Source organism: Berghia stephanieae, chromosome 2, assembly GCF_034508935.2.
Source record: "Berghia stephanieae isolate SIO BIC M18660-M18661 chromosome 2, UCSD_Bste_1.3, whole genome shotgun sequence".
Taxonomy (NCBI): Eukaryota; Metazoa; Mollusca; class Gastropoda; order Nudibranchia; family Aeolidiidae; genus Berghia; species Berghia stephanieae.
The window spans coordinates 31,729,479-31,752,885 of NC_088361.1; the positions used below are offsets into that span (position 1 = coordinate 31,729,479).

Genomic DNA, 23,407 nt, shown 5'->3' on the forward strand with positions numbered 1-23,407 from the left:
CCGAAAGCGAGTGTCATACCACTGGACCACATAGCCGCACTTAAGCTGATAGATAACGAGACCCCGCTTTTTATAGAAAGAGAGAAGGATATATATATATATATATATATATATATATATATATATATATATATATATATATATATAAGAGATTAATTGAGAGAGAGAGAGAGAGAGACAGAGAGAGAGAGAGAGAGAGAGAGAGAGAGAGAGAGAGAGAGAGAGAGAGAGAGAGAGAGAGAAATAATATGTGAGAGTGAGAGAGGGAAGGAAAAGGAGAAAAAAAAAGAAAACTTTGAGTATTCATATAGTACAATTCCCACGAAACGTGCTCAAAACGCTTTACAAGTGATCCCTAGCTAATAGCAACACTTACCATCTCTGTTAACAGACAGGTACTCATTTAAAACCCGTGTAAGGTGAGGGAACGTGAGTAAAGAGCCTTTTCCAAGGACTTAACTATGCGCCGCTCAGAGCGGGATTCGAACACAGGGCATCCCGTTCCGAAGGCGAGTGTCAAACCACAAGAAACAGAGAAAGATAGAGAGAAAGAAAGATTGAGAGAAAGAGGGAGAAAGAGAGAACGAGAAAGAGGGATAGAAAAAAAAGAGACAGAGAGACAAATAAATAATTTAAAAAATAAATTAATGAAATTCCCTAAATTCATTCCATAGGGGAAATTCGTCTTTAGGGTCTATTCCAAGGGAAGACTGGAATAACCCAGGCATCAGCCGCAGTGTAGCGCCGCAAACTGAGCTAGGACGAATTGACTTGCTCAAGGCCATACAGCGCAGCCGGTATTCGAACTTGGTACCTTTCGGGTAAGAATCAAAGACCGCACCACTCAGCCACGCTGCCCCTATTTGTTGGGCGAAGTCTTGAGAGCTAAAAGGCCTTAGGATACAAACCATGGTCTGTCCAGTCTAATGTGAGTCTATTGACATAACTCTGATATTCAAAGAGACCTATGGGGATAGGTTTTTATCCTGGCTTTTTATTAAATACTTTCTGCCATATCTAACATAAGCAGTTTTCTACAGCCAAGGGGATCATGAATCCGGAATCTTTATATGAACTGTACAATCACTCTACTATCCATCACTTCGTCGGGTCGGGTTCTGATTCACACCAGAGTCGACTGGGGTAATGCGTGCTAAGTGCCTAACCCAAAGATTCAACGCTGGGTCAAGGATTACAAAAAAAAATTATAATTAATTATAGGCATTTCAATTCAAAAGTACACATTTCGATCAATTGTCACCCGTATTGACCACGCCCAACATCGATTGGTTTTGGTTGCAAGACGAGACAACGTTCACCTGAGCTCCCGAAGCCAAAATAAATCCTGAACTAGTTGTTCATTCACACTGCCCACCCATAAGGTTCTAGCATACAACACACGTGTTGTGTGTGTGTGTGTGTGTGTGTGTGTGTGTGTGTGTACTTAAACAGACTGACATAAAGACACACATAGATTCAATCATCGAACACATTATCTGTTGATCCCGAGGAAAACGGGCTCTCCGTTGAATTAAAAGCTTCCGCTTTCCCAGATTCGTAACTAGATCCGGCAACTGGCGAATATTATAAATAGACACTTGGTCAACTAGGATGAAATTGTTTCATTAGTTATCTTTCCCTAGCACACCGGTATAAAAACCATACGATATTATTGCTATCATTTAATTTAGATTAAAACTGAATTGCACCTGTGAACGAATCGTGTTTTATCGTCGATGTGATATAAGTAAATACTCTCACTAACTTAATCTCACCGCCATTTATACATAATCAATCATAGAGCAGTGTTTCCCTTTTACAATTATTAATTAACTAAACAAAAAAAAAATTTAACTCACCACATAATATTGGACTGACTTGAGGATAGTTTGTTAATGTTTTATATGGAAAAATTGTGTGAAATTTACTTTATAAGACATTGAAAGTCAATGGATTCAAAAGACATTATTAAAGGAGACCAATTGCTTCGTGTTTTTGTTTTGTAAAACGTCGACTTTCGTTGCTTGGCAGTAATTAATACAAAATCATAATAATCAATACTTAACCATAATATATTACCCGTATTTCATTGGACAATCATTCAATTCAACTACAAACTGAAATTAAACCTGTGAAAGATTTGTGTTTTAATTTTATCGTCAATACAAATTCAAACAGTACACATCTCATAATTTAAGATCAGTTTCATAATTACATATCCACATTCATTTATTTTGCTGAAATTTACTTGCAAAAACTTTAGGGAGCTGAAAGGCTTAGTTCGATATAATAGTATGCACATATTCCCAGTATCAGAAATATCTGAATGCTCATCATCTTAAAGGGACATAATTCGAGAAAATAGGATAGCATTATTCTCTGCCACAATCTATACATCAATATCATCATTTTTGTCAAATTCTGAGAAAGAAACCCAAGCAATGCCGTTCCCAAGGTGTCATTCGTGTGTATCTAATCGCTATATGATAGCGTTCTTCAGCTTTCTTCTACTGCTGGTCAGTGTTGGCTATCGAACCTGTTTTGCTCTTGTGGTCACTCACATCACAAAGTTTAACGTATCCGATGACGCTGTGACCACCCACGGAAATAGCTCGTCAGATTCGATCTTTCCACATGTGAGTAATGACTACTACTACTACTACTACTACTACTACTACTACTACTAATACTACTACTACTACTACTACTACTACTACTACTACTACTACTACTACTACTACTACTACTACTACTACCACCTCTCCTCCTCCTTCTCCTCCTCCTCCTCCTCCTCCTCCTCCTCCTCTTCCTCCGACTACTACTACTACTACTACTACTACTACTACTACTACTACTACTACTACTACTACTACTACTTCTACTACTACTACTACTACTACTACTACTACTACTATTATTATTACTATTACTACTACCATTCCTCCTCCTCCTCCTCCTCCTCCTCCTCCTACTACTACTACTACTACTACTACTACTACTACTACTACTACTACTACTACTACTGTGGGGTAGTTGCACACATATGTAATGGCTTGTGATCGTATAGTGGTGTTTTTGATAGATGGTAGTATTATCCTTTGCGTTGTGTTGTAGATGTTAATAATGACGAAAGAGGTCAAGGGCCGGTGATGATAATTGAATGCACAATATCAAGACATTCAAATAAAAGTCCAGATTCCAAGTTTCATTTCTTACAGTTTTATTTGTTTGTGATAAATTCAAAATCCAAATCATGATAAATTCCAAATCCAAATCAAATAGCATGGTCATAATTCAATCAGTTTCATAAATTCCAAATCCGTAAAATCAGTCCACATGTAAAGTCAATTTTGCCTAAGTAACCATTTTCAATATACGTGGAATATTTCTAAGTCCGTAAAAGCAAATAAATGATGGTGAGCACAAAAGGTTTAAAGTGTGCAGCTCATGGTCGAGTAGAATCAGAATCCTCCCGTTTTCCTCCAAACATCCTCTTTTATCCCTATCAAAATTTTACCCACAGTTCCATTGTTTCCACGCCCCCTTGCAGTTATTGACAGTTCCCTGTCAGTCTATAATCCAACCCCTAAGAGTAAGACCAAATCATAATCAAACCTGAAACGTCAATTCCTACATATTGATGTTAAACCCCGCCTTTTATGATATAACATTATTTTGATAAATGCCCCTTTCACCTGTTTCAACACCCCTAAACCAATTTAAGAATGATTGATTAAATAGTACTCAACATGATAACCTGTCCAGTAACTTTGACACAAACGGTCTCAAGTAACCTGGACATAAAACTGCGCACACGTGTCATGCGTCTCAAATAGCTTGGACATAAAACTGCCCACACGTGTCATGCACTGACCAAGCTTAACTGATATGCCTGCACTATGTACTCACTAAACCCATTTGCTGATATATATAATTGACAGTTTTGCACCAAATTTCTTAGATAACCTTTTGCATAGGCTTACTCTCTTACATACGCCCCTTTCTTAGAATTTAAATTGACTTAAAACAATTTCAATTAAAAAAATAACAGTAAGAGATTAAATATATATCTAATGTCGAACTAAAATGCAATAAACAAATGTAAGAAATAGTCTTATATTTTTAAAATGACAAATACTTATACCAGTTAAACATTTAACAACTTTAAACTTTAAATTCAAAAACACCAAAGTTGATTACAACATTCATATATATCGATTATAGGTTTTAAAGTATTAAATTCACAAACATCAATTTTGATTACAACATCTAGATAGATATATATCGATTATAGGTTTTAAAGTATTAAATTCACAAACATCAAATTTGATTACAACATCTAAATAGATATATATCGATTATAGATTCTTTTTTCTTTCAAATTACAACATCAAATCTATCAAAAAGAGATTAAAATTTAGATTTACCAACACCAAAATTGATTAAAACATTTATATTTATCGATTAAACTTTTTAAGGTATTACAACATCGACCGTAAAATATCAATTAATTAAAAGTTCAAAGAAAAATTATCTTTTCACCTTAAATTCCATCTTCATAGCAATAAAAGTGTTTAATTCTCGTCATATTCCATCACACATAAATATTATTGCATGAAAAAGGATGGTTCAATTTCCATTTGTGATATTCTCACGTTGTCTTATTCAATCTCAAATTCACACTCTATACGACATGGGTGATAATCTCAGCTTCCATGTATGTTTACTCATTTACTGTCATCTCAAAACCAATAACTTGTACATTCCCTTATATTGTATGATTCCATTTAAACAACATTATTACATTAATTCCAACTTATAATATGTGGTACAAATAATATTTTATAGACATCTCGATTCAAATACGAAGAATTATATTTCAATTAGTAATAAAAAAAATATTTAAAAATAAATCATAATAATAACATTATCATCATTTTAAAATTCAAGTTGAAGTTATTATCATTCATTGTTCATTGTTGATGTTTCAGTTTTTAAGCTTTTTAAGTCATGAGGGTGTAGTTTACAACTACATTGAAATCAAATTGTTCTTTGTGGTCATCCATCAGAGGTCACATTTCTCAGTAATCCGTTCGTTTTGAGAATGGTCATCCTGTAAAAATTTTCAGTAATTGTTAATTAAGTCATTGTCTCCATTTAGAATGAGTTTTCATGTAATGAAAAAAATATATCAACTATAAGAGTTGAGGTGATTGTATCTAGTCTACGTGTTGCATTGTTGTGTGTGTTATGGTCACTGAATAGCCCAAGTGTCATAAATTCACTTTATTTATTGTTAATTAATTAAAAACTTTTCCCTCTGTAAATGTCTTAGAATTATCACAATAATGTCTTCACATTCAAATATTTAGCGTTGAATAAATAATCAAACAATAGTCTGTCCGGCTTGTTCACATCACATATTTAGTGTTTGTAATAATCAGTCATTAGTCTGTCCGACTTATTCATATTTAGTACAGTGTAAATAACTAAATAAGTAAAATCTAACATAGTATGTGATTGTGGGCTGTTACTAAAGTGACCAACTTTGCAATTAGTGTGTTGTATTTGTTCGAGTCTTTTGAATTGGGACGAAAAAAGACTCTACAGGTAGCAAACGTATGCTTAACCTGTTGGGTTGTTTCTTGGTCTTGTGACGTCGCTGTAATCCATTCATCTCCGGCATCTGGGTCGATTCTCCTCGTAGATATTTGTGGTTGTCTTGTGTATACGTTGAGTCTCATTGTAGATGAAATTGTAAAAATTCAAGATTAACTGTGTGCGAGATCTTGAATTTAAATGAAGTTTGACTTATCCAGCAAGTCAAAAGAAAGTTGTGAACTCAGCCATGTGTTGACAAAGAGTTCGTGTGTAGTAGTCGACAGAGGTCGTGTGTTGTAATTGTCTGTGTTTGTTGATCGAGTTTTGATGAGGTGGCATGTGAGTCCACACCAGGTAGATGATGTAATCTGTAGAGTACCGGTGGGTGACGTGAGTCCACACACCAGGTAGATGATGTAACAATAACGTAGTCTAGTAGTGTATGTAGTAGGGTCGAATAAGGTCAACAATATTTTCGTTATTTGAACGCAGGTTGTTGAATATCATACGATAATGAATCCAAGGAAATCGCTCATGTGGCGTTTTGCGATACTTTTTCCTGCATTGTCTTATATACATATATAGCCTTTATCTTTTACAATGATACTAAGACAGGCGTTATTATAATATTCAATGTTTATAAGTTGTAGATATGGGTGCTGCACACTTGTATATTGACATAAGTTTAAATTTGAATACGCTCACCACTGAATATGATGGAAGTAGTATTGTTCACAATTGGACATCATTTTTGTAAAAACAATCGTATCTTGAACGTTTATGTAATTATTGACATCGTACATCGTTGGGTATTGTTGTCGTAGAAGTAAATACAAGTAATCCAATTGTTCAATAAAGAATGTAAATATAAAATGGTTCATGGAAGAAATCTGTGTTGATACAGATATTATTTTATAAATTCTGTCAAGTTTGTATAAGTTGGAAGGTACGATGTAATTGAGGTTGCTGTGTATTTGTAGTCTGTAGATTGTGTTGATTCTGGACGTATCAATGGCGTAGTGGTTGTCGAGATTGTTACTCCATTTCAAGGTATCCGTGGATAGACCAAAGGGATTAGGACATTTCCCGACCTCTGTTGTGGCTGTGTTTGAGTTGGCTCTGTCGTTGTCATCAGCGTTCCCGTTATGACTGATGGTTGCAAGTGTCCTCTTTCGTGATGACTGTATCATGTTTTAGTGCAAACACTACTTCTGCCTTTGATTAACTCGAATTATTCCCCTTAGAAAATCCCTAATTTAATGAAATATGATTTTGTTTATTTTATCATTATTATTGGTGTTATCGTAGCACTTCCTACCATTTCAATTTATTGCTGACTGATTACACACTTAAGATTTGACAATTGAACATAACTTCTTCTTCAACTCAGTTACAAATTTTATGATATAAATGTTAAATTCAAACCACGCAGTAAATATTGATTACAATTACAACAGCAAATCGATAGGAGAAAAAGATGATAATCAAAATATTCGCAGAAACAATATACACTCTGCTCAATAAAAATTCAATGTCTCGCACCTTTGCCCTCGGCTTATAATAATATTCATATAACTCATTGCGATGTAATCTCGCGCCTCTTAATATAGCATTGATAAATGTGTGCGCTTTAACCACGCGCATCGTATTTATAAAAATTATCCGCCTTCTGTATCATTTCATAGTGTTAAACAATGCGCTTTAATCAAACGCAAAATAAAATATTCCCGAACGCCTCATTCCTGCGTCTCGTAATTTAAATCGTGTGCACTTTAATTACCGCGTCTTACATCACTGCGCTTATTTACCCAATATGCATATACAGCATTTTACCATATGGGTTACTTATAATTCGCTGATTCTTAACAAGTTAACCACTTGTGTCACAAATATTATCAGCTCACATGACATGATAATGCATTTTTAATATTTTGTTATTCTTCCGTAATAACATTTTAACTCCCATTACAAGACATCAGTCTTTCATAATAATTAATACTCCGTCATTGTATTTATATTATCTGCTTTTAATTCTCCGACTTTAAACCAAAAGTCCGTTATTCCGTTATTATGAGAATATGTCTCCTTTTAAAAATCACGATGAAACGCGTTTCAAAACAAAACTAAACAAAACAACGATTGACTCATATTCCGCATAAATCATTTCAACTTAATTTCCAGTGATAAAATCCAAATGTCTTATGTAATCTATTATAACGCCATGTCTCATTACACAAGTAAATAAGCTCTGTTGTCGATTACTTGGCTGCGTTAACCACACATTAATTACCAAGAAAACAAACAGATATAAAACTTTGCTCTTTGTCATGAACCCATGAATCTCAAAGAGTCAATATCAACCTACCAATTCATCCCTATTGACAGGAGAAAAATATAATCAATGATGTTGTAATATAACAATATAAATACCATAAGACATTTTTCAATTATCAAAACTTAGAATTTACGTGTTTTTATTGCCATCGTCTTCTTGAGTCATTTTGACAGAAAATAAAACGTAACAACATTAAATAATGGACCAACTGTCTATGTAATTCCAACAGTAACATACAAAATTGAAATAAAAATCGACACATCTTTGTTACTGATATTAACAAAACATTGCCATTAACGGTACAAATTAATATTCGAAGATCTATTCCGAAACGCTTGATTGTAAGTAAACGCATTTTCATTTATTTTGAAAAATAAAACGCACTAAAATATTCATTTAAATTCTGCAATTTTTCTTCATCTCTCCCTCTCCTCTTTTTAAATATTTAAAATACATATAGCATCAATATGATATTATTATTATTATTATTATTATTATTATTATTATTATTATTATTATTATTATTATTATTATTATTATTATTATTTTGCCGTTCTATAATATATTGCTTTTAGTTTTTAATATATTTTCTTGTTCCATCTATGGTTCTTAATTTCAATATTATTTCGTTTAATTTTTTTTTTAAATACCGTCTTTTATCGGAATTTTAGGAATCATCTATAATTTCAATAATTTTTTTCAACATTTCATTACAAAAAATTATACTACTTCACCTTCAATATTGATATTCATTTTCTTTTCCAAATAAAAATATTTTCCTATCTGTTCACAATTTTCACTTCAAAATTCGAGTCTCACAAAAACTTCAATAGATATTAACACTGCAACAATATACATTTCTTGTGTATCCATGGTTCGAAATAATAACATCTTTACATCCTCGTATCACGCCACCAAATAACATATATAAGAATCCTGAGTCACGACACCAAATAACATACATAATGTGGGGTAGTTGCACACATATGTAATGGCTTGTGATCGTATAGTGGTGTTTTTGATAGATGGTAGTATTATCCTTTGCGTTGTGTTGTAGATGTTAATAATGACGAAAGAGGTCAAGGGCCGGTGATGATAATTGAATGCACAATATCAAGACATTCAAATAAAAGTCCAGATTCCAAGTTTCATTTCTTACAGTTTTATTTGTTTGTGATAAATTCAAAATCCAAATCATGATAAATTCCAAATCCAAATCAAATAGCATGGTCATAATTCAATCAGTTTCATAAATTCCAAATCCGTAAAATCAGTCCACATGTAAAGTCAATTTTGCCTAAGTAACCATTTTCAATATACGTGGAATATTTCTAAGTCCGTAAAAGCAAATAAATGATGGTGAGCACAAAAGGTTTAAAGTGTGCAGCTCATGGTCGAGTAGAATCAGAATCCTCCCGTTTTCCTCCAAACATCCTCTTTTATCCCTATCAAAATTTTACCCACAGTTCCATTGTTTCCACGCCCCCTTGCAGTTATTGACAGTTCCCTGTCAGTCTATAATCCAACCCCTAAGAGTAAGACCAAATCATAATCAAACCTGAAACGTCAATTCCTACATATTGATGTTAAACCCCGCCTTTTATGATATAACATTATTTTGATAAATGCCCCTTTCACCTGTTTCAACACCCCTAAACCAATTTAAGAATGATTGATTAAATAGTACTCAACATGATAACCTGTCCAGTAACTTTGACACAAACGGTCTCAAGTAACCTGGACATAAAACTGCGCACACGTGTCATGCGTCTCAAATAGCTTGGACATAAAACTGCCCACACGTGTCATGCACTGACCAAGCTTAACTGATATGCCTGCACTATGTACTCACTAAACCCATTTGCTGATATATATAATTGACAGTTTTGCACCAAATTTCTTAGATAACCTTTTGCATAGGCTTACTCTCTTACACTACTACTACGACTACTACTACTACGACTACTACTACTACTACTATTACTACTACTACTACTACTACTACTACTACTACTACTACTACTACTACTACTACTACTACTACTACCACCACCACCACCACTCCTCCTCCTCCTCCTCCTCCTCCTACTACTGCTACTACTACTATTATTATTATTATTATTATTATTACTACTACAACTACAACAACAACAATAACAACAACAACAACAACAACTACTACTACTACTACTACTACTACTACTACTACTACTACTACTACTACTACTACTACTACTACTACTACTACTACTACTACTACTACTACTACTACTACTACTACTACTACTACTACTAATTAATAATAATGATGATAATTTATAACGAAAAGGTCTGAATGTAATAGTGCCGGGTTATAATGAGGATTTTAAAATAAATCATCCCAATATAAAAAAAAAAAATCAGCATCCCATGATTATGAATCTATCCCGAGTTTCATGATTTTGAGCTTTAAAAACAAACAAACATTGTCGTAGCAGCTACTTTGCATTGGTCTGAAAGTATTTCCATTACAAAAACGAAACCATAACAATTAGGATGATCTGTCTTGTAAATTGTACTAAAAACAAGTCGGGTTGAATAGGATTCAATAGTCTGATGTCAAGTCCGCCCAGCAACGAGCAGCTTGGTTCTAAACAAAGAAAATCGGTATTTTTTATTCTTCATACTAGCTAGAACTTTTTCACATGCCATTAGATCAGAATGTATAAAAGTCAAAACATGATCAGATTTATAACGTTTTTTCTACTACTCTGGATACATTTTTATGCTCGTCGGAGAAGTATTTCATCAGGGCATCCGCCAGTGTTCCGATAGTTTAGAACCAGTTACTAAGTTACTGTGCGTCATTACGAGGGCAGTGACGTCACCACTGTTGAATCCTATTGGATGGACTCATGTCTCATCATTAATTCTTTACATTCCAATGAGCTTACGTTGTTAAGAGTTTTCTTTTTTATTTGACCGTTGGTAATTAACACTCGACCGTCTAAATGTAAGCCGGACACGTGAAAATATACTTTACTCCTCAACTACTACTTGAGTTTTGGAGAAAGTCCAACCTATAATTTTGTGTGAAACGCAATGGTTGCAATAAATCCTAATTTCCCAACAGTTCCGGGTTTTATTTCTCCCACAACGATTGGTGAAATAGAATATTAAATTACACCAGTTCATTGGTCTGCTATAAATAGACTCATAATGAGTTAAGAGGTCAACAAACACATAATTTAGTCAACAAACACATCGCAAAGACAGTGATGTGCCCAGGGTTGCCAGTTTGGCATTTTAAATGCCAGATTCCAAAAATCTGGCATTTTTTAAAACCGTTTGGCATTAGAAAAATCATTTGGCATTTGGCATTTTCATTTGGCATTTTCTTTTCTTGAATATTATACTTCAAATGACACCCTTTCTCAACCGTGGTGTAGTGGTTTAGCACTCCACTTAGTAGTCAGTAGGTAAAAAAATACCCCAAAAAGGAAATTTAGTATAATTCAAAAAAAAAATTTAAAAAAAAAGAAAAGAAAACACGCAAGCCGCCAGGATATGATAGTAAATTGTCTATCAAAAGTGAGTAGTTTTCTTAGTGGGGGTGGGAGTCAACAGACTTTGGCATTTTTTTTGAGTGTTTTGGCATTTTTTGAGTCTTCCCCTGGCATTTTGTTGAAAAATAATCTGGCAACCCTGGATGTGCCACAGAGCCTGTGTAATGCTGACCAAAACGAAAGTCATTATAACTGCCGTTATTTGACATAAAACGTTTTTCCATTTTGGCCAGCCATCTTTTTTTAGGTCAAAAAGTCTAAAATGTGAAAATTTTAAAAAATAGGTTCGAGTCTTTTGTGTTTAAGTAAATAAGGACAAGAGCTATAATTTGCTTTATCTTTTTATAATGTCTGAACAAGATTTCAAAGTCTTACAGTATTCTATAGTATTCTAGGCGTGCTGACACGTGGCCTTCGTTATACTAGAGTTCACGAAGGCCACGGCTGACATCACTGTCTTACTGTAAATATATATTTTTAACATCTTAGTCTGAAACTTGTCGCTCAAATGTCGATCGATTAAACTGACCCTCATCTTGTCAAAAAAAAAAATGTCATGTCATCCATCTAGGGTCATTTCATTGATCGACATTCGAAGGACGAGTCTTCTGGCCAAACTATTAACAACGGGGGTTTTCCCAGAGTACAGCAGAGTAGAACAAGACGATATTTGTAGAATGTGATATCTTTGTTGATATCTCAATACTGTAAATATGAAATTAATTGATTTCGAGCAAACGTGCAAAACATTTGTTCTCTTCAAATAGATAACACTTTATTTATTCTTTGGGACATCCCCCCCCCCCCCCCCCTTCTACCCTTAAATTGAGTTATAAAGATTCCTTATTCCAAATTAAAGCCAAAAGTTAGGAAAATGCACTATACTTGTATTTTATCAACATATTATTGAAGTGTCGGAAATAGATTAATTATAACATAGCACTGTTCAGAGATACTGCAGTGCCCTCCGTACTAAAGTCACAACAAGATCTTGACAGCTTCAAAACTCAAAACTCCAGGACCGTGACCAATGGAAACAATTAACAACATGGATGGCGGAGAGAGCAGCTATACTTATCGACCAGGACTGAATCACACATTTCTCAGCAAGCGTCATTCGAGGCTGCATGCCCCGCACTATATCTAGAATGTTACTGTTGGCTTGGCGCCCTTTGTAAAATTCTTTGAGCACATTTTATGGAAACTTTTCTATGTGGATGAAGACAATTTTATCAAATGCAATACTATTTATAATTTCAGAAAACTCAACTTATTCTCGAGTAGGTTGTCGGTAATCGAGGTTGTATTAATTGAATGAAGATAATAATTTAAACTTAGCTTTGATCAGTCAATCATTGTTATAGCTCAGATAAAGGCTGATAAAAAAACAGACAATCATAGATAATTGATAAAACTGTCTTTAAAATCGTCTGTCTTATTTCAATTCAGGGATGAGGCAACACTTTCACGCTGTCTTGCACTGACAAAACACTTTCCTCTATAGAAGGAGCGAAATTGACGTTACTCACTCAGTTCTTTATTATTGTTTTTAGACAGCCATTTCAATGATTAGTTCGCACTAAATTGTACCAATCAGACTAGACATAAACGTTTAAAGTTTCACATAATTATTTGTTTTGGAGCGTTATATTCGGCTGGCGGATGTTGTATTTCACCTAAACCCATACCATCATTTTGTAATCCATCGCGTCATTCTGGTACACTGTCGGAACAACTAGGTTGGAAAATTGAGTTTTACTGTCTTGATCTTTATCCCCCAATTTGCCGCGGGGCACTGCGGCTAACGCCTGGGTAATCACTGTCTCTTCACGGGATAGATCCTCAAGAATTTTTTGCCTGAGGATGATTAAAGGGAATTTTTATCTTTTAGAGTAAATTCTAACTTTATAATATCAAAATTATTAGTACATGGAGTGAACGCTTTCTAGTCAAAGTGAATATACGGTATTTTGTCCTTGTACGATGGTAAACTATTAAGGAATATTATAGGCGGTTAAGGTGACCTGAGATTAGTGTGATCAGATAAAATGGGAGAACAAAAGTATGATGATGACGACGATGATAATAATAATAATAACAATAATAATAATAATAATAATAATAATAATAATAATAATAATAATAATAATAATAATAATAATAATAATAATAATAATAATAATAATAATAATAATAATAATAATAATAGTAAAAGTAACCCACTGTTTCAAAGCGGTCTTATGTAGGAATGAATTAAGTGTTGTAAATGGATTTATAGCCGTAAATATGATACAAGGGGTTACTTTCTCTATGATATGGTAAAGAATAACACTTCCTGTATTGGAAAAGACTGGAAATTCAGATCATTTTATTTCAAAATTCACTTACGGAGTCGGACTCAACCTTACATAATACCGTTTTGAGACGAAGGGTCACAAAAGAGAGACGTACCCTAACAGACAAATTATCCCCCCCCCCTTCCACCCCCAGAGCGTATAGTATTTCAATCTTTAAAATAATAGAGAACTTTCCTAAAATCATTGATGGATTTATTTACAGAAAAATGTCTTCTTTCAAAATATCACAGTGAAAACAATCTGAGCAGGATGAAGGATGAAAAAATAGGATCGTTTAATGTTTTCTTGTTTGTTTGTTTGTTTTTTTGTTTTTTTGTTGTTTTTTTTTTAAAATAATGTGGCACACCTGTGTCTCTGGGAATTATACAGAAATAATTAAAAATGTTGCGTTTTATCTCTGTCGTGATATCAGTTTATCACTATTAACCTAATTATCAACAAAGTCGTTGGGAAGATGTCATTTTTATCCGTTTGCGACGACTCCATCAACCACAATCGCCACAAGTAATACACGACCACCAACTCCACCACACTCATCACCATCACCATTACATTGTCTTCCTCCTCCTCCTCCTCCTCCTCCTCCTCCTCCTCCTCCTCCTCCTCCTCCTCCTCCTCCTCCTCATAACACAATTTAAATTTAAGTCCACAGCTATAAGATTGATATATTTATTCATACCCTTGGCCACACAATGTTTCCCGCTAAATAGAATTTCAAGGTGGTCACTATAATAACATGTTGGTGGTGATTGAGAGATGGAATCAGAGAAAAAGGCCGAATTTAGTTGAGTCTTTGCTTATATAGAAATATGACCGGAGTTTAGTCAATCCCAGAAACCAATGATGTTCCTGGATTTGTTGGTGCCAGAATTTTACTGGTCATTTGGTCGAATTCAATCATATTCCGCGTATGTTAGTCATGGCTGGTCCGTCAGGTAATAAATTGTGTAATCCTAGGATGATTTTTTCTGCCGGCTTTGATTGGCCGGATCAGTCGATTAATTATGCAGGCATATTGCGGCATATGGCTACTCTTGTCCCTCGGTTGGCCGTTAATTTATTCAGTGTCATACTTGGGCGTTTTCGTAATTACAGTAGATGATAACATTTATTATGCTAAAACCATAAAAGTATGGGGCGACACTGTGAGAAAATATGTATTGATTTATTCAAAATCCCGAGAGAGTTAGGAGGGATTTGAAATAAATCACTACACTACATCATCATCATCATCATCATCATCATCATCATCATCATCATCATCATCATCATCATCATCATTATCATCATCATCATCATCATCATCATCATCATCATCATCATTATCACCATCACTGCAACCACCACCATCAATCTCCATTCATACAGTGTACAACCCACAATACGAGCAATGACCGACGGGTCAACTGGTCAGGCTCTACCACTTTCCTATTTCACGCAGCCTTCTTTGCGGGTCAGTTGGTGGCCTCCATGCCTGCCGGAATGTTGGCTGTTCGATTCTCGCCCAAATGGTTAGTAATCACTCATGTTCAATTCTTTGAATCTTTTATATAAATTATTATGATCAACTACTTGCTAAAATATTGATTGTATCACAATTTCAATTTTTTTTTTCATAGAATGTTTGTCACAACATTCGCAAATAATTTGGACTAGAAATCTGGTAAAAATAAGTCCACGAAATATTGAACCCTCCAAAACATCAACATTTAAAGAGCCAGAAAATCACAGCTGCCCTTTGACAATAATACAAAAGACAGAATACAAGCAACCATGGGAATGAGAAGTTGGGGTTTATTCCGGTTTCTGTCGCATTAAAAATAGTCCTTCAGAGCATTCAGGGCCATGGAGTGGGATTTTATCCCGGTTTCTATCGATTGAAACGGACTTTGGACAGTAGGACGCAAGTCTATCGAAAAGTACTATCCGCCAGATTTAGCAAGACCCAACTACCCAATAACTGCTGGGTGGATAGTAGGGTCAGAAAAAAATTCCGACTTCACCCGGATCGATCTCGGTTTTGTTGGGGTTTTTTTTGCGTGTTTGAGTCGAGTGGTCTGCCGAGTGTCATACCATTCGACGACCAGGCCACAAAGCGTGATGTTTGTTTTTGAAGACTTTTATTTCCTATTCTTATCATGTTTGCTTTATACTCAATTTTCTAAATTCACCTTATTTTAATACAATACCAGACATATGTTCTGAATCACATATCAATACAACCCGATTTCATTCCATACAGGATATTTGGAACTACTATTCTGACCACGAGCGTCCTGTTTCTGATTTTACCAGAGGCATCGAAGGGACCGGAGGCATTGGTCTTTGTGATTAGAGCCTTGCAAGGCATCGTTGAGGTGAGATATGTACTCCCCCTCCTCATCCTCCTCCTCCTCCTCCTCCTCCTCCTCCTCCTCATCATCATCATCATCATCATCATCATCATCACCCCCATCATCATCATCATCATCATCATCATCATCATCATCATCATCATCATCATCATCATCATCATCATCATCATCATCATCATCATCATCATCTTTGTCATTGACCAGGCTAAAGCCACAGAGTAATAAAATTATGGTATTTACCCATAAATACATTAAATCACACATTTATACGTTCATATTTTATTTCAGGCTATCGCTGTTCCAGCAATGAATGCCTTCATATCAAGTGTCGCTGCCAAGACGGAACGAGCCCGCCTTATCAATATCGCATATGCTGGTAATTACACAGTATTATAAAAAACAAAACAAAAAACAAGTCATTTAATACGTGGAATTATGACATATACTAAATATAGTCTTTTACAGACAATGGCTTATGGAACCACAGTTATTGATAGTTGTATGCCTTGAACGGGATAACAATTGCATGCTACGATGGCTTTTGTTGCGATACATTATTACTTTTTCATCATTTCAATCAATTATACTAAACAATCAGTTATTCACATCTGAACAAAGATTAAGTTACATAGCGATGATGGTGGTTACGTTGATGATGGTGATTACAATGATGGTATGGAAGGAGACGTTGGTAATGGTGATGATGATGATGGTGACGATGACGATGATGATAATGAGTATGATAATGAGGTTGGTGATGATGATGGCGATGATGATGATGATGATGATGATGATGATGATGATGATGATGATGATGATGATGATGATGATGATGATGATGAAAATGTCCTTTTTTCATTTTGCCATATATTATAATAGGTGCTTACTTGAGTCCGGCCGTAGCGATGATTACAACAGGGGCGACAACTTGCTATGTCAGTTGGGATAGCATCATGTACATTTATGGTGAGTTATTGCCCTTGAATTAGTTTTATAAATGTAAAAATAGTCGAACACAATGACAACGGCGTGAATAAATACGATGATGGCAACAATACTGATGGTGACGACAATTATGATGATGTGGAGGAATTTGATGATGATGATGATGATGATAATAAAAATAAACTATTCGATACACTACTACTACTACTACTACTACTACTACTACTACTACTACTACTACTACTACTACTACTACTACTACTACTACTACTACTACTACTACTAATGATAATAACAATAATAACAATGAAAATAATAATAATAATAATAATAATAATAATAATAATAATAATAATAATAATAATAATAATAATAATAATAATAATAATAATAATAATAATAATAATAATAATAATAATAATAATAATAACAATAATAATGATAATTAGGAAAAATAAAAACAACAAGAACAAGTATAATGATGGTTGAAATGCGCCATGTAGATCTGAATACCCCTTATATTAAATGGTCTTGAGTGCCATTTTTTAAATGGGCTGCCAGATATGTCCTCAAGATTTTTATGATTGACTTTCTTGTCCTCCCCAGGTGCGGTGGGAGCTGCCTGCAGTGTGTTGTGGCTAGTGCTGATCGACAAAAACCCAAGAAGATCTTACGTAGTCAACGAAAATACCAACCTCATTCAGCCCCACCAGACACCGGTTGCAACTCAGCATTCAGTAAGAACACAACTCAAATCTCTCACAATCTATCAGGGAAAACATAATTTGTCACTGAGCGTGTCTCTTATTTTAGTCCGGCAAAATGCCCAGTGGACCCGGGTTCGGACACCCTCGGCCGGTATCTTGTTGAAAGCTTAGCCCTTATTGGTTATTTTCCAGCGCTATGATTCGGCTGTAATGAAGATTCCTTTTTGACACTCAAAATGAGCCGTAACAGTGAAGACGTAGGGTTTTATTTGTTGATTTTTTATAATGAATGATTCACCTATCTATTCTTTTATATACTTAGTAATAATCGTTTCTTTTATTTAATTCATTTATTGCTTTTTCTAGTTATTTGCCAATTTATCTATGATCATTTCCATCACCATCGTCATCATCATCATCATCGTCATCATCATCATCATCATCATCATCATCATCATCATCATCATCATCATCATCACCACCATAACCACCATGATCATCATCACCACCATCACCACCACCATCATCATCATCATCATCATCATCATCATCATCATCATCATCATCATCATCATCATCATCACTATCATCATCATCATCATCATCATCCTCATCATCATCATCATCATCATCATCATTTTGATATAATTCTTCCACCCAGTTCCGATCTGTCCCATGGTGTAAGATCTTCACATCTCTTCCAATGATAGCCGTATGGGTGGCATCGTTCTGTAGGAATCTCATCTTTGCCATGCTTATCACAGAGGTTCAGCAATACTTCAAGGATGTCTACCTTCATATGAGTACAGCATCGGTAAGGTTCCCATCTCTGATCAGAAGATAACATTTGTAACGAGCCGTCTTAAAACGGATATGGTCTTGTGAAATGACACTCGCCTTCGGACCGGAAGGTCCAGGGTTCGAGTTTCGCTCTGAGCGACGATTAGTTGAGTCCTCTGAAAAGGATCTTTCCTTACATTATCTCACCGTACTCAGGTTTTGAATAATTATCTTGCCGTTAAACCCAGCGTTGTCTCTGTCGCACACACTTGTAATATCGCCTAACAGGCCTCAGTTCTCGTCCGACCTGTTAAGTGTTGTTGGCTAGGGACCACTTGTTAAACGCTTTGAGCACGTTTAGTGGATATTGCGCCATATAGATGCTTTATTTTTTTGTGATTTCTAAAATTATATCGGGATAAACTATTTTACTATCGAAATACGCATTTATTTTGGGTAGAAAGTTTTATTACTGATATGATTTTTTAAAATGAACCTCACAGCTTATTAAACATTCTAAACTTATGATTAAACTGACCATCAACTTGTCGGAAAGTTCTCAAACAAAATCTTAAACTTAACACATTGAAACAAGTCATTGGTCATCTTAATCTATTGATACAATAGGTATTAAAAGTGCTCTAGTCAAATTAATTTTTTAAAACGTTTCTTTATAATAAAACAGCTGTTTTCTCTATTCACGATGCAAAAATCATAATGTGATTCCAGATTGGTTTATTTGCCGCCATCCCTCACATCTTTATGGCGTTATTCATGATACCTGGCTCCTTTATCTTTGACACGCTCACCAAAAAGAACGTCATGAGCCTCACCAAAGTCAGAAAACTTGCCCAATTTTCAGGTAAACAAGTTATACATTTTTCTAGCTTCTATGATTCATATGAAAGCTCAGCTGAACTTAGTATAGATATCTATAATCACATACATCTATATAACTCACTTTCAGCGATTAATCAAGCTCAATGCACTTCACAATGTTTTATTTTCCCCCAAGCTTGCCGTAAGGAACTATGTTTCCATTTAATGTCATACAGTTCCAGTCCCCAGTTAGACTTCCTGTTTGTACTAACACTCCTACAATATCATTCCCTGCTTGTTGCGAGATACTCATTCACATATGAAAAACGTGCATTTTGATATTGACCTTTCTCTAAAAAAAGAGTCAATGTAATGTGTACAACTTGTATACAATGGCTTAGTCCACAAGCTAACAGATGAAACGTCATCGCGTCATGTATTTAAAAATAATGTGTTGCTTCTATTGATGTTGTGGGTTTAGCTAAAATACTCACAACATCCGCCATCCCAACACACAAAACTATGTGCAACCTTGAGCAGTTATAGTCTGATTTGGTATAATTTAGTGCGAACTCATCATTAAAATGGTTGTCTAAAAATAATGATAAATAACTGAGTGACGTCAACGTTGGTCCTTCTATAACAAACCCATTTTTACTTTTCCGCACAGGTTATGGAGTTCAAGGAGCATGTTTCCTGGCAATTGGCTTTGTGGATAATCACATCCATGCCTTTGTTTTACTGTGTGTGGGCGTGGCCTTCAGTGCTTTCGCTATATCAGGTAGATGAAGGATGGAACTAACTATTGATGACAATAATGAAAACTGATAATTTGCGTTTCAGATCCTAATTTAAAAAAAAATTAACGATGATGATAATAGAAATGATGATACGAATAATGATAATAATTATGCTAATGATGATGCGATGATGATGATGATGATGATGATGATGATGATGATGATGATGATGATGATGATGATGATGATAGTGATAATAATAATAATAATAATAATAATAATAATGACGATGATGATGATGATGATGATGATGATGATGATGATGATGATGATGATGATGATAATAATAGTGATAAGAATGATGATAATAATAGTTATGGTGCTGATGATGCTGATTTTGGTGATGACGAGGATGATGATGATGATGATGATGATGATGATGATGATGATGATGATGATGATGATGATGATGATGATGGTGATGATGATGATGATGATGATGATGATGATGCTGATGCTGATAATGATGATGATGATGATGATGATGATGATGATGATGATGCTGATGATGATGATGATGATGATGATGATGATGATGATGATGATGATGATGATGATGCCGATAATGATAGTAACAATAATGATAATAATAACAATACGGAAATTAACATAAATTACGGTTTGCAGATCTGATGATATCTCCCCCCCCCCCCCCCCCCCTTTTCGCTTCCATTTATCGCGGCAAGCTACGCTTCGTGAGTCTCCTAGCTCTTATTGTTTTCCCATCTTTTTATCTATTTCCAGGGTTCCAGACTAATCCATTGGATCTGGCACCCCAGTATGTTGGGGCTCTGACAGGTTTAGCCCGTACTGGGATGATTGGGTCGGTCTTCAGTGAGGTCCTTGCCTCACAATTACCTGGTCATAGTCATGTAAGTGGGTGGATTGTAATGATGATGGTTATGATGATGATGATGATGATGATGATGATGATGATGATGATGATGATGATGATGATTATGATGATGATTATGATGATGATGGTGATGGTGATCGTGTTGGTGACGATGATTATGATGATGGTGATGGTAGTTTTAATGGTAGCGGTGTGAGTATGATGATGGTCTCTGTTGTCTTGTATATAACTTAACAAAATCCTAGGAATTTAGATTAGAAGCTGTGCCTGCAGGAGTAGTTAAAGGCAAAAGTAAGCTTTTAAGTCCAAAGGAAACCTCACATTTTTTCGATTTGTTTATTTTGCATGCAGATCACCACACTCTTCATTCTGCTTCCTGTATCACCGAAGTTAAATCTCACTTCTATTATCAGAAATCATGTATTGAAGAAAAACAAAATCGAGAATTAGACTTGACCATATGTCAGCAATAGGTGGCACCCCATTCGAAATAATCTTCTCGTCTTCCAATTGTAAAATATAAATATAAAAAATAACGGAGGTTGCTTAAAAGTTTGTAAACGAAATGAATAAGATGAAAGAGATGATATACTTTATATAATGTTAATCTTCATTCATTCCTTTATGTTCTCATTCATTTTCTTTTCTTCCTCATCAGAGTTTAGAAGACTGGCAACACATGTTTATTATAACTGGTAGCCTTCATCTAGGAGGAGTTGTGTTCTACCTGATATTTGCCTCTGGAAATATCCAGTCCTGGGCGCTGGAGCCAAAGACGATCATGAAGCCCATGGTACCAACCATCTCATCTGCCACTGAGGAGAACGGAGCGTTTAACGAATCAATGTCAACCCAGGATTCTAAAAATATCCAGTACGACACAATCTTAGACGACTCGTCAGGAAACCGAGAAAGAAGAAGAAGCATCTATTAGATATCTATATAACTGTGTCAACGGTGACCTGTCTTGTATCAAATTCAAACGACTTTTAGCTTCGTCAATAGCTGACTGGGTGGCAATGATATCAAACCTTTGCCCCAGTGTTATGTCATTGGGTATGCCACTTTACACTTATTATTAGCTCACCAGACTTTGGTGTGAATGAGTACCTAGACATAGGCAGTGACAGATATGAATACTAGTACAAAATGGACAGATAACTTGTATTTAATGAAATGGAAATTTGGTATCCTATAGTCTCCGTGGAATTGTTTGAATACTTGTGAGGTTTATAGAGTATGATGAGATTTAGGAAATACACCCTGTATATTCATAGGTATAGAGGACTCACAATTCAACTTAAGCTAGGTCCGAGCGTTCGAGTCAGCAATTGGACATCAAGTAAGATGTTATGCCCTTCTGAAAACCATCTTGCTCCTGTTTTTTATCCCGCATCGTAATGTATAGACTATTTTTTTTTCAGAAGTCGTACTAGCGCCTAATAGGCTACATGTCTTACTGCATGCTGTTCCACCACCAGAGTATTTTAAAAATTGTAAAGCTCATTAAGCACGGAGTTTGCTATGGATATCCTCTACATAATTGTATTTCTATTTTCAGAAACTAATTTAAAACATATCTAAATCTAATTTAACCCTTAAAGGTGGCCTGTAGAATTAGTCTTGTAGCTCTTAAGGCCATAAGGCTGATTGAGTATTAGTGTATCAAAACTGACAGTAATAATTGCTTGTTATCCCTTCGACGCTAGTCTATTACTAACTGACTGACCCTAAGGACAGGATTACACAATTATTGATGTATAGACATAGGGGACCGAATAAAAATATATCTGGATTCTGGCCTGGAACAAAACCTGTCCTTTTGCTCCTGGGTAGAGTACTCTACTAATTGCGTTATCCGGACTCACAATTGTATGTCATACACTATTTTAAACCTATTACAGGGTCGTAATTAGGGTGTAATGGTAACCCACATCTCAAAGCGATGTTATGACGGGACCAGCTAGTTCCTGGAATCTCAAGTTAAAGATACAAATATGACATTTGGAATTTATTTCTTTTCATTAAAATGGAGATGAAAACAAGTACTTATATTATTAAAATTACAAAAAAAATGAAAATTATTTTAAATTACGCCCTTCCGTCACAGCATCATAAGATACCGTTGCCTAGGCATTACACGAAGGAATATAGATAATCCATCAATCTGAATGTCTGACGTCAACAGGAATCACCCATGTGGTTAAAGTGGGCAATTTGGGGTTAATAATCTTGCCCAAGGAAAATAACGAAAGTGCTGGAAGCGGAGCTCGAACCCGGGACCTTCCGGATCACAGAGAAATGCTTG

At 35.1% G+C, this 23,407-nt stretch overlaps 1 protein-coding gene across 2 annotated transcripts; it reads left to right on the forward strand.

Moving 5' to 3' along the window:
* The first annotated feature begins 1,485 nt into the window (after window positions 1-1,485).
* On the forward strand, window positions 1,486-23,144 carry LOC144964712 (vesicular glutamate transporter 1-like). 2 transcript variants are annotated; one of them, XM_078899251.1, is made up of 11 exons: window positions 1,486-2,636; window positions 15,207-15,349; window positions 16,081-16,195; window positions 16,481-16,568; window positions 17,072-17,158; window positions 17,744-17,874; window positions 18,506-18,658; window positions 19,354-19,486; window positions 20,114-20,224; window positions 20,988-21,115; window positions 21,758-23,144. In XM_078899251.1, exons 1-11 carry the CDS (start codon window positions 2,442-2,444, stop codon window positions 22,031-22,033), a joined length of 1,560 nt encoding a protein of 519 aa, XP_078755377.1. In that variant the 5' UTR covers window positions 1,486-2,441; the 3' UTR covers window positions 22,034-23,144. The 2 variants fall into 2 exon arrangements, with proteins under 2 accessions (XP_078755377.1, XP_078755378.1); XM_078899252.1 differs by having other exon boundaries at window positions 1,641-1,747.
* The last annotated feature ends 263 nt before the right edge of the window (window positions 23,145-23,407 follow it).